The 15,804-nt window shown below is 39.8% G+C and overlaps 1 protein-coding gene across 1 annotated transcript in view; it reads right to left on the reverse strand.

Moving 5' to 3' along the window:
• ITIH6 (inter-alpha-trypsin inhibitor heavy chain family member 6) overlaps window positions 1-11,400 on the reverse strand; it is a 33,442-nt gene extending 22,042 nt beyond the window's left edge. The window contains exons 1-2 of the mRNA XM_032212169.1: window positions 11,299-11,400; window positions 1,512-1,666 (exon numbers count right to left, since the gene is read on the reverse strand). Of these exons, the coding sequence (XP_032068060.1) occupies window positions 1,512-1,666; window positions 11,299-11,397 (254 nt within the window). The 5' untranslated portion in view covers window positions 11,398-11,400. The remainder of the gene's footprint in view (window positions 1-1,511; window positions 1,667-11,298) is intronic.
• Window positions 11,401-15,804: the final 4,404 nt, after the last annotated feature.

Here is a 15,804-nt window from a genome sequence, read left to right on the forward strand (position 1 = left end):
ACCTGCAAGACAGCAGATACAGCACTGTAATAGGAGCCCATCTCTTTTCTATAAGCAGTGAAGTCACACCCACTGTTGTGGCTTTGATCACAACACTGCACCTACCAGATTTTGATTTCTCCCCTCTAATTACCCATGCAAATAACGTGTTCAATTGTTGCATAGCATTGTAAACTCTTACCTCTTCCAGAGGGAGAGTTAAGCCACCAACTGCACAGATGGATGATTAAGGGGCTGTTCCTAAACACTCCCAGTGTTAGGTTTCATCTGCGGATGGTAGTAAGGTGATACTGCTTGCTAACGTTTTGTGAACAGTAAGCTTTGCTCTCTGCTAATCAACCGACTGCTTATTTATACAACTATAATTGTCAGGGCTCTCCTACTGCCTTCCTCCTCTGCTTTTTGTTTTTAGGATTATTATTTTTTGCAAGAGATTGTTCATTAGGACTGCCATGCATGAGCTTCAAAATTATGAATCACTATGTCACAAAAATATGTGCTCACTCTTTGCTCCCATCTATCAGAGGTTTTTTTTTTAAACCATTCAAATACAATAGCTGTATTCCTCACTGTAACTCACTGAACAATCGTTCAGGCAAGATTCACTGGAACAGCAGGAATTCAATGTATGTACTATTTGAACCCAGATTGTTGGGAGCAATAGGCTGACTCGGTAAATCACTTAGAACCACAGTGTAGGCACTATGTAAAGTGTAAAGCACTGTGAAGCGGTGAGCCGAGGTGGCGCAGTGGGTAGAGTGCAGTACTGCAGCCATTTCAGCTGACTGCTAGTTCTGCAGCTCGGCGGTTCAAATCTCACCGGCTCAGGGTTGACTCAGCCTTCCATCCTTCCAAGGTGGGTAAAATGAGGACCCAGATTGTTGTTGGGGGCAATACGCTGACTCTGTAAACCGCTTAGAGAGGGCTGAAAGCCCTATGAAGCGGTATATAAGTCTAATGGCTATTGCTACTATTGCTATACATCTAAGTGCTATTGCTATTTGCAGTAGAGGTTATTTTATCTGCAGATTATGTTCTGTGCAGAACATGAATAAAAATGCCCACTGAATGGGCATTGGCTGAGTCTATTCAACATATGAAGATGATTTACTACTTGTTCATTTAACACAGCATTTCCTTCTTCTGAATCAGAGGTGAGTTGCTCCCGGTTCGGCCCAGTTCGACCGAACCGGTAGTGGTGGCAGCGAGAGGCTCCGCCCACCCATCCGGACGCTTCTGTGCATGCGCACAAGCGTTGCGCGAGCACAAGCGAACTGGTAGTAAACCCGTTAGCAACCTACCACTGTTCTGAATAGCAAAAGTTGTCATGGAATTCAATTCCCTATCATTTGTTACCAGATAATTTACTTTGAACAGTTGGATGTATAGCCTGGCTTTTTCAGTTCCCAAAGCAGATACTTTCCCACCGAGCTGATGCTTTTGTTATTTCACAGAATGACAGCATCTCCATTCAAAGAATATAGAAATGTGATTCCCTGGCCTAGACTCACATGGTAAAGTTGGAGATGAAGGCAGAACGGGGCAGATCCAAGTCAAAGACAGCTTCTTTGGCCTCAGGATGTGAGTTGCTCATGGAAATCCAGACTCGTGTGGCGGCATAGCGGGACACAATCGTCGAGCGCACAAAGAAGCTGGAAATTAGGAGCTGAGGAGCAAAACCACAAAGATACTCAGAAAATGATCCAAAACATCCATTTGGCCCTCAGCATGAAATCTGAGAGCAATTCTCTAAATCGTTTTGAAGACCAGGCTTTCTGAAAAGCCCTGAAGACCTGGTTTTAAGCCCAGGTGCTGGTATAGGATGAGATGTACTGTATAGGATGCATGTTGGAAGCGTAACTTGGTTTTTGTTTTTAATGTTTATGGTTTGAATAGTGCTCAGAGGCTAAGACGCTGAGCTTGTCAATCAGAAAGGTTGGCAGTTCAAATCCCTTGCGCTGCATAACCTAGTGAGCTCCCGTTACTTGTCCCAGCTTCTGCCAACCTAGCAGTTCAAAAGCATGTAAAAATGCAAGTAGAAAAATAGGAACCACCTTTTTTAATGGGAAGGTAACAACGTTCTGAGTGCACTCAACATTTAGTCACACATGACCATGGAGACATCTTCAGACAGCGCTGGCTCTTCAACTTTGAAATGGAGATGAACACTGCCCCCTAAAGTCGGGAGTGACTAGCACATATGTGCAAGGGGAACCTTTACCTTTAATATGTTTTTATATTTTTATTACTGATATTGTTTTAATTCTTGATTGGCAGACACCCAGAGTTTGGTCTAAAATGTAATGTGGATGAAGAAAGCACCTAGAATTGTGGTGAAAATGGACTGATCAATATCTGAATTGATGACCGATGATCAAGTTCACTTTCAAAATTGGATACTCACAGATTGAGCAGTTAAGTCTTCCCAAACACGGAGGGAAATATTACTCTAATGATTTCCATTTTTGGGGCTTCGGGGGGTGGAGCCTGCCGCCGTCGGGAGCTCAACGAAGCTCCTGCCAGGACTCTGGTTCGTATATCTTATAAGATCTATAGATATCTCCCCTTTCTGGCAGAAAGGGGCAGGGAGAAGGTCAGTCGTTAGGATCTCTTTGTAATTCATAGCTTTTTTTTTGCTGTGAATGGAGAAGAGGTTCAACATTAGCTGAGCCTTTACTCCGGCCAGTTTTCCGCGCTGCCTTTTTTGCAGCCTAGGCAGATTGCCCCCCCCCCAGGACAAAGCTAAGCTATTTAAAAGTCAATCCGGGCGGGGACCATTCCTGAGGAATTTCTTTTATTACTATCTAAAATACCAGCTTCAATTTCGCAAAAGGCTCCCTTCCTTTTTTAGCTGCGTCACAAGATGGCGATCTCGTAGTTTTTGTGTTTGATGTGACGTACTTAGCCAGCCCTACCCTCCTGAAGGCTTCTCTGTACTAATTGCTAAAAGATTAACTGAGGGGAGCAGAGACTTTGATTTTTGGCTCGCTTGATTGCTTGTCTTTTATTTCTACTTTGGAATGGCTCCCAAATCTAAACAGAAGCGCTTCCTTAATAACATATCTCTAAAAACTGCTATGAAGCCGCTACCCTTGCCTCCCACACCCTCCACGGGAGATTTGTTAACACAAGAATTTCTTCTCAAAACGCTTAATGACTTCAGACAGGAAATTAATCAACTGATATCGGATTTATATGATCAATTTGATGCTAAAATTGCTCAGGCAAAGAAGGATATGATCGGAGTAATGACAGTCATGACAGATTATATTGCTGAAGCGGAGGACAAATTGGAACTTTTGGAAGAAACTAACCTTAATTTGATATCCAAAATTCAAACGTTACAACAGGAAATGGAAATTGCTCAAAAACAACTTGTCATGATAAATTACAATAAGACTGCCTTTGCAATAAGGGTTAGAGGACTGCGTGAAAACCAACAGGAGAATTTGAAACAGATCTTCTTTGAGGCTTTCAGCCGCTTGGTGGGAAGTCCGGGATTTAACTTTGATTGGCAGATTCAAAGAATTTACCGCCAGAATTCCTGGGTAGCAAAACAGCGACAGCTTCCGAGGGACATAATAATATACTTTACCACAAGGGAATCCAGAAATGAGATAATACAGAGGCTTTACAGCAAGAGGTTGAGAATTGACGGACAGGACTTGATTGTTTTTAAAGAGATACCATTTCAATTATTAAGAACAAGGAAAGAGTACGCTTTCTTAACCGAAGAACTCAGAAATTCTCAGATTCCATACAAATGGGAAGTCCCAGCTGGTATTACAGTTACATTTGGCAACCAAAAACACCGCATTAACTCTGTCTGTGAAGCCCGAGAATTTTACTACGAGATCCTGAAGGCGGGACTTCCTGATTCATCCGGACCTGGAGAGAGACAAGGAGAAGGAGAAGACAAACAGCGAGACACGTGGCTACAAGGCGGAGGGTGTTGCTTTCCTCTTCCGGAAGGGCAGAAGACTAAAGAATAAAGACTAAGCGATGTTCTTAAAGCTTTATGATTTCCGTCTGGGATAAAATGGAAAAGTGGTATATTGATGATGAGACATGGAGACTGAGAGAAGCGTTGCTGATTGTGGACACATATTGTATATAAGATTTGTCTGAATTCTAACTCAAATTGCGCATGAATTATTTTCTTAGGCGAGGAGAGCGGAGATTGCGATCTTTTTGAGTTGTGGTCTGGGACGAATGGAGTTGGGAGGCGCGTGGGAGAGGGAAGGGTAGCGAAAGCTTAATTAGACTACTTGGGGCTAGAATGCAAGCTGATATTTGTTTGAGTTGCTATTTCAATATAAGGTCAAGAAAGATTGGTCGGAGAGTCTTCAGGAAAGTGGAGTAAATATGGGAGGAGCAATGGACGCGGATAAAATATATATATGGACATAGATAAAGGCAGGGTGGAAGGTAAAAAATTTATATGTGGAAGTGGGTAAGGATAGAAAGGGAGGTGTTGGAAATGAAAAATGAAAGAAGTACTTGAGTTTAATGGTTTATAGAAAGGTTTGGATATTCGGATAAAAAAGAGAGAAATTAAAGGTTTGAATAGATAGACAAAGCAATGAGACTTTTAGTTGGGGAATCCTAATTGATCAACTTACCTGGCTCTAATATAGTTTGAAACCCTGCAAGTAGTAAAATAATCGAAATTTGGAATGAGCTACATTGTTTAAGATTTACAGATAATGGGAAGCTGTGTTAACGTAGTGGGTTTATTGACCCTTCTCTGTTTCCCCTTTCTTTTTAGGTGTGTGTGTATTTTTTATTATTCTCTTTTTTTTTTTTTGGCTTTTCTTTTCTTTTCTTTTTTTAATTTTAAAGTTAGCTGGCCTTATTATACTCAAATGCTTGTTAAAGAATTATGCCGGGTATGGGACCTGCGAAGCCGTAAGGGGGTTAGGGAGGGGGGATTATAGGGGGGAGGGGGGAGGGTGGAATTACAGTTTCAATTCTTAACAATAAGAATTCACTTGTATACTGCGGCTCGTTTTCATTTTTTTTTTCTTTTTATATTTTATTCTTTAAAAAAAAAAAAAAAAAACAAACTGATGGATACACCAAAGCGAGGAGAAGAGGGAAAGAGGAGGGAGAAGTAAAGAGGGAGTGAGAGGGAATGTAAGGAGGGGGAGATGGAGGGAGGGGGAGATGTCTGAGGGGGAAGGGAAGTAGAAGAGGGGAATGCTGGAGGGGTGAAATGAAAGTTGGAGGGGGAGAAGAGAGGGTGTATGGGGGATTGAAGTGTTATGTTGGGGGGGTTTTTTTGTTTGTTTTTTTTTCTCTTTGTTTTTTTTTTGTTACGCACAGTATATAAGTGATTGTATAAAATGATTTCCATTTTTCTTTATTCTTTCTTATCCTCTTGAGAAATCTACTTAAACAAAGGAACATTCACACACACACATGCTCTGCTCCCACAACATGCTTAATTGGGTCAATGAGAGCAATGCTTGTGCATTGTGGGACATACACAGAGTTAAAATTACCCTGCTTAGTTATATGAAGAGAACCCATGTAATTGCAGTCGGTTAAGCGGTTTTGCTTACTTAGATCCTCCAAGAAAAAGACCTAGAGAAAGAATGGGTGGAAAAAGCAAGTCTCTCTTACTTAGATCCTCCAAGAAAAAGACCTAGAGAAAGAATGGGTGGAAAAAGCAAGTCTCTCTCTCTCTCTTAGAATTCAATGGCCAGGCATAGAGCGTAACTTCTAAATCTGATTAGTTGTAGACACCAGGCCAGTGGTGGGATTCAGCCAGTTCGCACCTGTTCAGGAGAACCGGTTGTTAACTTTCTAAGCAGTTCAGAGAACTGGTTGTTGGAAGAAATCTTATTTTGTTTTTTTCCCCACTTTACAGGGCTAATCTTGTAAGGAAGACAGGAAAGAAACATTCTGGTGTTGTTTCTAGCCTAATCTTTATTGCCCTGCTTACAGAAACTGCCTCTCCGGTTAACCCTTATTACACTGTAACAGCTAAGGTGAAGCGCCCATAGACCTGAGTGACGTTGAATTGGCCACACCCACATGTTCACATGACCATTGAGCCATGCCTACTCAGCTGGTCATTAGGGCAGAGAACCAGTTGTTAAATTATTTGAATCCCACCACCGCACCAGGCCAAGTATCCTACTACCCACCGGCCTGACCAGGGCCAAAAAAATAATATGAAATAAAGCCTTGTGTTATATGGCACAAGACCTGCTGAAATGCTGGGCTCTTCCTGGGGGAATGTGTTACCTTGTATTCCCATAGAATAACCCAGTTAGTGTGATTCTGGGTGTTGCCAAAACTGCCAAGAAGTTGATTTGACCTGTCTATTTTGTGGGAAGAGCAGGTATGTATATTCTGCATACGTCCTAGGCATGTGTTTAATTAATTGAACTAAAGATAAAAAATGCGTGGTTGAATTGTATCACTGGTAAATGCCAATTCTATTCACCCTCGCAAAAAGTCCTTGTTTTCTGCGTAATATCCAGCTGATATTCATGCTACTACCGGTCTGCAGTGGATGAGGAAGCTGGGCAGCCTCACTAAGTACCTCAAGAGGACCACTAAAGGAATATGTATAGGGTTGCTCTGTAAAGCTCCAATTTTAGCATGTTTATAAGCACAGCAATGGTGAGTTTCAAAAATTGTTTGAACCTACTCTGTGGGTGTGGCCTCCTTTGTGGGAGTGGCTTGCCACCCATGTGATTGGATGGGAGTGGCTTGCCGCCCATGTGACCGGATATGAAGATGCCGACGACACTTGTCAGAACCACCTTAAATTATCTCACACACAGCACTGGCATGCATAAGAATAGGATGTAAACTTGTTTTTTAAAAGGCATCTTTGATTTGCGTTAAAACAACTTCAACACACAGAAAGTTCTGATTGCACCACAAACGCAGTAGTCATCCTTACCTTTCACAGAGGTACTCAGTTTTATAAATATGAGCATGATAGTGTAGAATAATCCTATCCAAGGACCAGTGGTGGGTTTCAAAAAATGTTGGAGCCTCTTCTGTAGGTGTGGCCTGCTTTCCGGGTCCATTGGTGGAACTTCTTCTAACCGGTTCGGTAGATTTGATGAACCGGTTCTACCGAATAGGTGTGAACTGGTAGGAACCCACCCCTGAAGCACAGACTAAAGGACTCTCCCTAGATTTTGATGAAACAGCAGTAAAATGCCTCCTGCTACCTACCAGATTAGATTGTGATGAAAAATCATTAATAAATCAACTGGTAAATAAGCAGATTGCCTACCTTGCTTTGGGGTGCTTTCACTTGACGTACAGGCCTCTGTAGAAGAAAACAAAATAGTGGTTTTCTTTCACATAATATGGCTTTGAAATATTCCAAATTGATAGATACTGCTGAGTGATTTCCAGAGGCCAAAGGTGGTAATACATACCCTTTCATTTCTCTTCTTTTTAGTTCTTTCTTGATGCTTCCTACCATACCCAGCATCCATCCTTCCATCCTTCCTTCCTTCTTTCCTTCTGTCCTTCCTTCTTTCCCTCCCTCCCTCTGCCTTTTCCCCTCTTTTTTGTTGTTTCTAGGACCATAAAGACATAATTTAAAACGTTGCTGTCCTAACCTGCCCTGACCATGTTCAGAAGCATCAGAAGCCAGTTCCAATGGCTTTTGAAAGCATGGCTGATAATTAATTATCATGATAATGGCTGCAAAAATCCAGAGGATTATAGGTGGCATCAAAGAGGCTGCTGTAGCTCTTTGCTAACATCTAGCGGCTATCCAAATTCTCGCAAACAAGGTCTGTTAGCCCTAATTAAATCCAAACATGGAACAATGTGCCTATTATTACAAGTTTTTTTAAAAAAATAAAATTTTATAAAGAGAGTAATAGTTCTAGGTCGGGCTTCCATATCTTATGTTTTTCAGCCAGAATATCATTGGCTGTTGTGAAAAATGGAATGCTGGATAGAAAAATAGAATAGGCTGGATATGGCTTTGTTGCTGTCTAGCTTTTGTTATGCTTTCATGAGAATTTCCAGATGGTGGGCTAGAAATTGGGAAAGCCGGAATTTAATCCCTCCAAAAAGAGAATAATAAAACAAGATAAAGAAACATGTTAGTTCTTTCCGATTACAGTCTGCCAATTTATAGAGCATGATTTTCAGGAATAGTAATGTTTTTATATAGAGATAGTTTGCATTGCTCTCACTTAATATTTGCTTGCAATGAAACTCCAACTGACTTACACAATTCATCTCAACTGGGCCATGCTGAAATATGTGGAGATGTTGTAATGTGGACCTTTCAGTCTCACTAAGTATAGCATATATGGACTGCAGTAATTAGATTGCATTCAAGAGATTCAACACCATCTAACTCTCTGCTGCCATTTAGTAGTTGAGGATTTTAGTAGAAAAGTTTTAGACAATCATAATTTGATATCTCATCATCAAGATGCTTCAGAAAGAAATAATCTATTCAGTGTAAAGGGGTCTTTAGGATCCAGGTTTGTCCACGGTCTGCAGATTTTTCTGTGAAAGTAGTAATTATCCTCATGTTAGATTATGTTCTGTATTTCTGGAACCATTTCTGTGACAAGCTTACCCGACGAGAATAGAAATCTGCCTTATGTTGTATCAGCTTGTGCATATTAAATTAAATAAAATAAATAATAATAATATGGCCAACACAGTGAGGCAGCTGTTGGCCACGAATTCAAGAAGGACATTTAAAAATCTTTAAAAGAGTTGGATGGATTTGAACTTGGGACATTCATTATGCAAGAGAGGAGATTTCTTACTGAGCTATGTCCCTGGCCCTTCTGAGTAATTCCAATGGGATTACTCTGTAAATACTCCAATTGCATTAACATTTGCTTCTCTCATTTCATTCTTGTTTTGACGGAAATGGGGTTTTGTGTGTGGAACACATGACATCGAACTGGATATAAACAGGGATGTGAGGGAATTAGAAATATTGAAAGCATTTAACACAATGAGTTTCCATTAAGGCTTAAATCAGTCTTAAAAATGGGGAAAAAACAATTTATAATACATCCATTTATTACAAATGTAAAAATCCAGAGTGTTTTCCGGGGATGGGAACTATCTGCTTTTGAAAACTTTCCTACGTACATATGTGGTACGGTTGTTCTGTCCTCTTACTTCTTTAAAACATAGGGTCATGCAGAGCATTGTGCCAAAACCATCCTTTGCCTTGAATTATGGCGGGGAAATCATTTGAAAAATCAAAAGTTGCCCAGAATTGTTTGCTGAGATGGATAGCTATAGAAATCAAATGATTGATAGATAGATAGATAGATAGATAGATAGATAGATAGATAGATAGATGATAGACTGACAGACAGACATAGATATGGATATATAATTAGATAGATAGATAGATAGATAGATAGATAGATAGATAGATAGATAGATAGATAGATAGAGATAGAGATAGAGATAGATAGATAGATATAGAGAGATAGAGATAGATAGATATAGATACATAGAGAGAGATATAGAGAGAGATTATATAGATAGATAGATAGATAGATAGATAGATAGATAGATAGATAGATAGATAGATAGATGATAGATAGATAGATAGATATTCTATTTATATATAAATAGAAGTGTGATGCCCAAATGGAAGTGTGATCTTCCTCCCATATTTGGGCATACCAGGGGTTGTGACTTTAAATATATACCTTTCACCCTGGCCTGGCTGATAAAGAGTCGAGCTCTGTAGCTCAATGGTTAACACATCTGCCTAAGAGGCAATAGAGCACAGGTTTGATTCCCAGCAAGAGTATGGCTAGCTGATGAGAGCTAAATAGCTTGAAATAGATCTATACTAGTCTCCCTTTATTTATTTATCAGCACAAATATAATAAATGTAACAAAAAGGCAACAGTAAAAAATATTGGGTTTCTGTCTGGATGGTCTCTTGTGACGAGCCGAAGGACAGAGAATGGAAGTGTGATCTTCCTCCCATATTTGGGCATACCAGGGGTTGTGACTTTAAATATATACATACATACATACATACATACATACATACATACATACATACATACATACAGTGGATAATAAATTTCTTCCTTTTCCACATTAAGAAATTCAAAAATTTATATGTGCTTATATGCTTTCCACAGAGCTATTCCATCTGTGTTGTTTTATATCAGAAAAATCACATATCAAAATTATGAATTCAGCCACAACTTTTCTTCAGGGGAGCAAGTTAGGTAAATGATGTGAGATGCAAGAATATTAGTACGTGATCTTTTTTCAATACCATGCTATTCTGTTTCATAATATTCTTTGCTTTTTAAAGTTCAAATGGGTTTACAGTAGTACCAAATATTGCTATTCAAGGACTGCACCTGCTGTGGGCTTGGGTCCTTTAAACTTTGGATGGCAGTGAGCTGCAGCTGCCATGGACTGGAACCGAACCAAACCATCACAGCAGTGACTGCTTGGAACTCAGCAAAAGTGGGTCTCTCTTTCCTATTAGCAACAATGAAGATCCAGTTTAATCAGGGATGGCCCAAGCAGCCCATAATAGACTGCTTCTATGGGTGGTATTGTTCCATTGAAGTTAGCAGCCCCCATCTTCAACAGTCCATAGCTTGCCTAGAGGGTAGCTTCGCACGAAATATTTGTGGGTGGACTGGAGATATAAAGTGAAAGGCTTTCCAGCAGAAGAAATAGAACAGGAGTGAAAACATTTCGGAAACTATGAAATGGCTTTGTTAAAAGTGGCATCTTTTTGATCTTGTTAAATAAGTTAAGGATTTATTTGCTTCTGCTGGGGGAAAAAACAAGTTTTTAAGTAATTCAGAATGCTCTATCCAGCTGAATGGAAAGGCTCTTATTATTCCTGCATCATGCATAACTATGATCACTTTGTTGAGGAGCTGTCTGTCTTTCCCTGGTGCTCACGAAGCGTTCTCTGTAGCTCAAATGTTTCCTCTGTGCTTTGCCCAAGTTCTGCAAAGAGACATCCACCTGCTATTTCCCCTCAATGCTTTACTGTGGAATCCTTGGCAAGTTATTGCAGAACATGGCTAGGTTTCTCCTTTCTCCAGCCATTTGTTCCCATCGCTTTCTACAGAGTTAGGAGCAAAACTCAGGATTTCATGGTGGTTGAAGAAACATTGAGCATTGCTGCCTCCAGGGACCTTATTCCCTCCACCATCATTTTCCATTTGGTAAACAAACAAACAAACAAAAAAGATATGGGGAAAATGCTACAAAAACAGGACAGCAACATCAAGGCATCCTTTGGGGCTCACATATGTTCACCCCTTTGCCTGGACTTACCTCATGGGAAGGTCCCTGCATTGGAAGAGGATGTCCCACAATGCTTAAAGGTGCAAGAATCTGAAGGAGAAAGAAGAGAGATCTCCGGAGCTGGTCCATGGCTGGCAGGAAAGTTTTGCTTCGTCTTTGTGGAAGGCACTCCGGATGAGAACGCCTCCTTGGCATCTCTTTCCTTCGTACTTTTGAACCTCAGGTTTCTCCTTGGCTTTTTTTTGTGTGTGTGCAAAGGATCTATAAATGTAGCATTCATCCTGATACAAGCCTTGATTGTCCATGCATCCAAGACTGGAGGGTGGCCAGTTTCTCTTGCTACCCCATAAGATGAAATGAAAATAAAATCTTCTGAAGAGCCTGTGTCTGTCCTGTTTTCCACACTTGGTGAGGACTTCACAAATCCACAAATATGTTGCATAAATAGGTGGAGGTAGGCAAGAGGACAGGAGAAGGTCATTTGCAAAGTTATCAGCACTGGCCCCAAAGTGTACTTGCTGCATAGTCCTTTGACAGGAGAAGTCAAATATGCCAAGGACTCTTTCGAGAACAGAAAATTCTCTAGTTCAATATGTACATGTATGTTTGTTTGTACAAACCAGGAAGGGAGAGATTTCCTGAGTTGTGGGATCTTAGTGAACCTACCCAGTTTAGCTTCTTTCGGTCCTGGTTTAATCCTCCTACTTCTCAGAAAAGACATCTCCTTCACAGTGGTAAAAGAAAAATATTTCTCTTTCTACTGCCCAAACTGTAGGATAAACAAACACATTGGCTTGCAAGTCTCAAGGACTCAAATCCTTTCCCACCCCCTTCTAAAAGCTGCTTATTTCTTACAAATGATTCCTTCACTTCTGCCTCGATGCCTCCTTAATATTCTTCTGCCAGTGTTTGTAAAATTCTCATTGACTGCTTTAAATATATTCTTGCTTTGTACTGTATTTGGTTAGAGTGTTTATTTATTAAATTTATTGGCTGCCCATCTTACTACAGGATAATTCTGGGCAGCTTACAAGCACAGTCCTTAGCTGCTTCGTAAACTATGATCTGTACTCCTGTATTGTCCTTTAGTAAACAAACTTACCCTAACTAGCAAACTCAGCCATAGTATGTCATAAATTAAGCTAGAGTGCCCCCTCTCTCTTTCTTTTTTACTCTCACATTCATTCTTTCTCCCTCTGCCCCAGTGCTTCTCAACCTTGGCCCACCTGAAGATGCGTGGACTTCAGCTCCCAGAATTCCCCAGCCAGCTGGCTGGGGAATTCTGGGAGTTGAAGTCTACGCATCTTCAGGTGGGCCAAGGTTGAGAATCACTGCTCTACATATACTGCATAGGTTGCTAAAAATAGATAATGGTGTTGACTCTGAGGGGGTGGGGGACCACATTCTTTCATTAGACCAACAAGACGTATACAGAATTGCTGCAAATATTTGAAATTCATAATGGATTCTTTTGAATCTAAGAGCAGGCAGATTTATCTTTCCTAAAATGGAGATTTTCATACGTTTGTGTGACAATTCTTCCCAGGAACATTTCAAAAGAACTAATAGCAACCTAACTCTACCCTGTAGACCCACCTGGGTGTTTGATAGTGCTCAGTCACTCCATCTAGTCACGTACGTTGGTACAGAAATGGTTCCAGTCCAGGCACATCCTCTTGCTTCCATTTTCTAACCAGTTTGTAGCGTTTTTGTTCAATTCCCTTTGAGATGGTTTGTTACCTTGGAAAAAAGTGTTCCCGTATAAATTGATCTTCGGCATCTTAACTGTTTTAGAAGCAAACCTTCTTTGGTATTGTGGTCCTCTTTTAGTTTTGCAGTTTCCCTCCAAACCGCCAGTTACAAAAGGTCTCCCCATTGTGTGTTTATGTAGCTTATTGAAAGGGAATTTTTCCAAGAAATATTTTCATACCAGTGGGAAGTTTATTATGTATTTCAATTTCCACATACTTTCCTTGGCCACTTCAAACTTTTCTTCCCCCAAAGTAATCCTTCCCTGTTGTTTTGCACACATGAATGCTTAAAGAAAAAGAAATCAACATTATGAATATCAGACCTCTTAGTGAATCCTCCTACTACATATTCCTGTATTTTCTGACAATTGAAGAAGCTGTTGTCTGCAATGAAAATTTCATAATAGGATTCAGGAACAAAGCTCAAGTAAATAAATTAGCACATTCATAGCAAGATGAGTGATTTTGTCTTCTCTAGACTAGGAAGATGATGGATAGATAGGCTGTAAAAAATCAGAGGAGCCAAAGCAGTGGTGGGTTTCAAAAATTTTTGGAACCTCTTCTGTTGGTGTGGCCTGCTTTCCAGGTCCACTGGTGGAACCTCTTCTAACTTGTTTGGTAGATTTGACGAACCGGTTCTACCAAATAGGTGCGAACTGATAGGAACCCACATCTGAGTCAAAGATGCCTATCACTATTTCTTTCATCCTATGATTGTTTGAATTTTGGGAGCTCAGATAGGGGAGCCTTATACTTAGAATCTTCTGTATGGAAAATATGTGATCATTCATTTAGGTACAACTGTTCTGTCACCTGAATGAGGGCTGTGCAAGATAATTTCCTGCTGGATTTTGTATCATGTGAATTATGCAAGATGCCAATTCTTTTCTTTCTTCCTTTTTCCCTAGCTAAGGATATAAAATTAGCTGACTATTCTATGAATTATACAGCCATTTTAAAAAGTATTTAATAGGAGAATTTTCATTGCATGAAATACTTCAAGATCAAAGTTACACCAGTAATTTCCACTCAATACACCTGAAACCATGGGGAATTCAGGAAATTGTGGACTCACATATTTGGAGGGAACGGAAAGGTTTATTTAAGACTAAAGCTTATTTCATATAATAGTTGACCAAGTTTCTACTCAAATGTCTGCTCTGCTTCCTTTTGAAGTAATTGTGCCAAATCTTAAAACCAGATGAGAGCCACAAACATCCCATCCCAATTGTGCACAAGCAGATTATATAAATGTCCTGTATCTTTCCAGTTCATATAATCTATAGTTTTTATTTGGGGGGGGGGGAATCTATTCAGGAAGATGTGACACTTAGCTCAGGGGAAAAAAGGCTCCCCTTCCGTTTTCCTTCCCTATGCATGTGTGCCTGTGAAATTAAAAAAAAAATCAATCCTCTTTGATTGCCAAGGCAAGGAGGAGGAGATTTATTATTGACATAGCAATAGCACTTAGACTTATATACCACTTCACAGTGCTTAACAGTTCTCTAACTGGTTCACAGAGTCATCATATTGCCCCCACCGATCTGGGTCCTCTTTTTACCAATCTTGGAAGGATGGAAGGATGAGTCAACCTTGAGCCGGTCGAGATCGAATTGCTGATGTGCTTAAAAAAATAATCACCAGAATAATTTTGAAAAACCTCACTTCCAAGAGCAACAATGCAGTTGAATGATTGGAAAGAAAAATCCAAGTGATTTCGCTTTTTAAACTTAGAATATCTTGGCAAGATGTTGTTGCTCAGACTAAGGGGCAAAGAGTTAGTGTCGGGTCTATGGAAAAACTGGGTAACATTCAGAGGGACTGCATCCATATCATTCTTGGAAATACAAATAACTGCACTAAGCTAGCACAAAAGACATGTTAAGTTTTATAGTGTTGCTGCAGCATATAATAAACTAATTGTTGAACTAAATGTTGGGAAATCTCTCTCTCTCTCTCTCTCTGTCTGTCTGTCTGTCTTTCTCTGTCCTCCTTTCATTTACTTCCTCACCAATGATATTTTTTTTGAGAATTATTTTTATTGTTTTAGTTAAACAGAAAGAAAAATAAGAAAAAAAACATCTTTCGTTACATCTTGTTGAAAGCATATCAATTGGTTACAAATATATTCCGTGTGTTTCTTCCACAGTCCTTACATATACTTCATTCAAATTGTGTTGTACATTTTAAATCAAGAAAGAAAAGTTATATATTTTACTATCTCTGTACCATAATTCTCATTTGGTTACCATTGTTTAAACATGTTTTTATCTAGAATCATTTATATTAGAAGACACAACCTCACCAATGATATTTTGTGTATCATGACATGGATCTTCCATAGTCACCTGAAAATAGATCTTAGGATGATTCAGTGGCATTAAGCAAGCAATCATAGATTTATTCCAGTAATCATCTTTCTATGCTGGAAAGATACTCGTTGAGATCCTATAGCTACTTTGCCTAGGAAGTTACAGAAAAATGTTAACCTAGAAAATAAGGGGGGGTGTTAAAACTGGGGTGGGATAAGTAATAATACACCTTTGGTGTAACTCAGATCTTCCCTGCTGCTTGTGGTCAGAGAATAACCCAGTAGACTGGTCCCTGGATTTAACAGTGGATCTGGATTTTTCTTCCAGTAGTACCATTTGTCTTTGTGAACAGTTGAACCAGAACATCTTAATGCCTTGATTTGTATTGTAAGGTTTCGTTGCTTGCTTCTTTGTCCAATTTCCACCAGAATTAGTACATAATTCACCCCATGGTGATGGGATTAGCAAATTTT

This window comes from Thamnophis elegans, chromosome 2 (genome assembly GCF_009769535.1).
Source record: "Thamnophis elegans isolate rThaEle1 chromosome 2, rThaEle1.pri, whole genome shotgun sequence".
NCBI classification, from domain to species: Eukaryota; Metazoa; Chordata; class Lepidosauria; order Squamata; family Colubridae; genus Thamnophis; species Thamnophis elegans.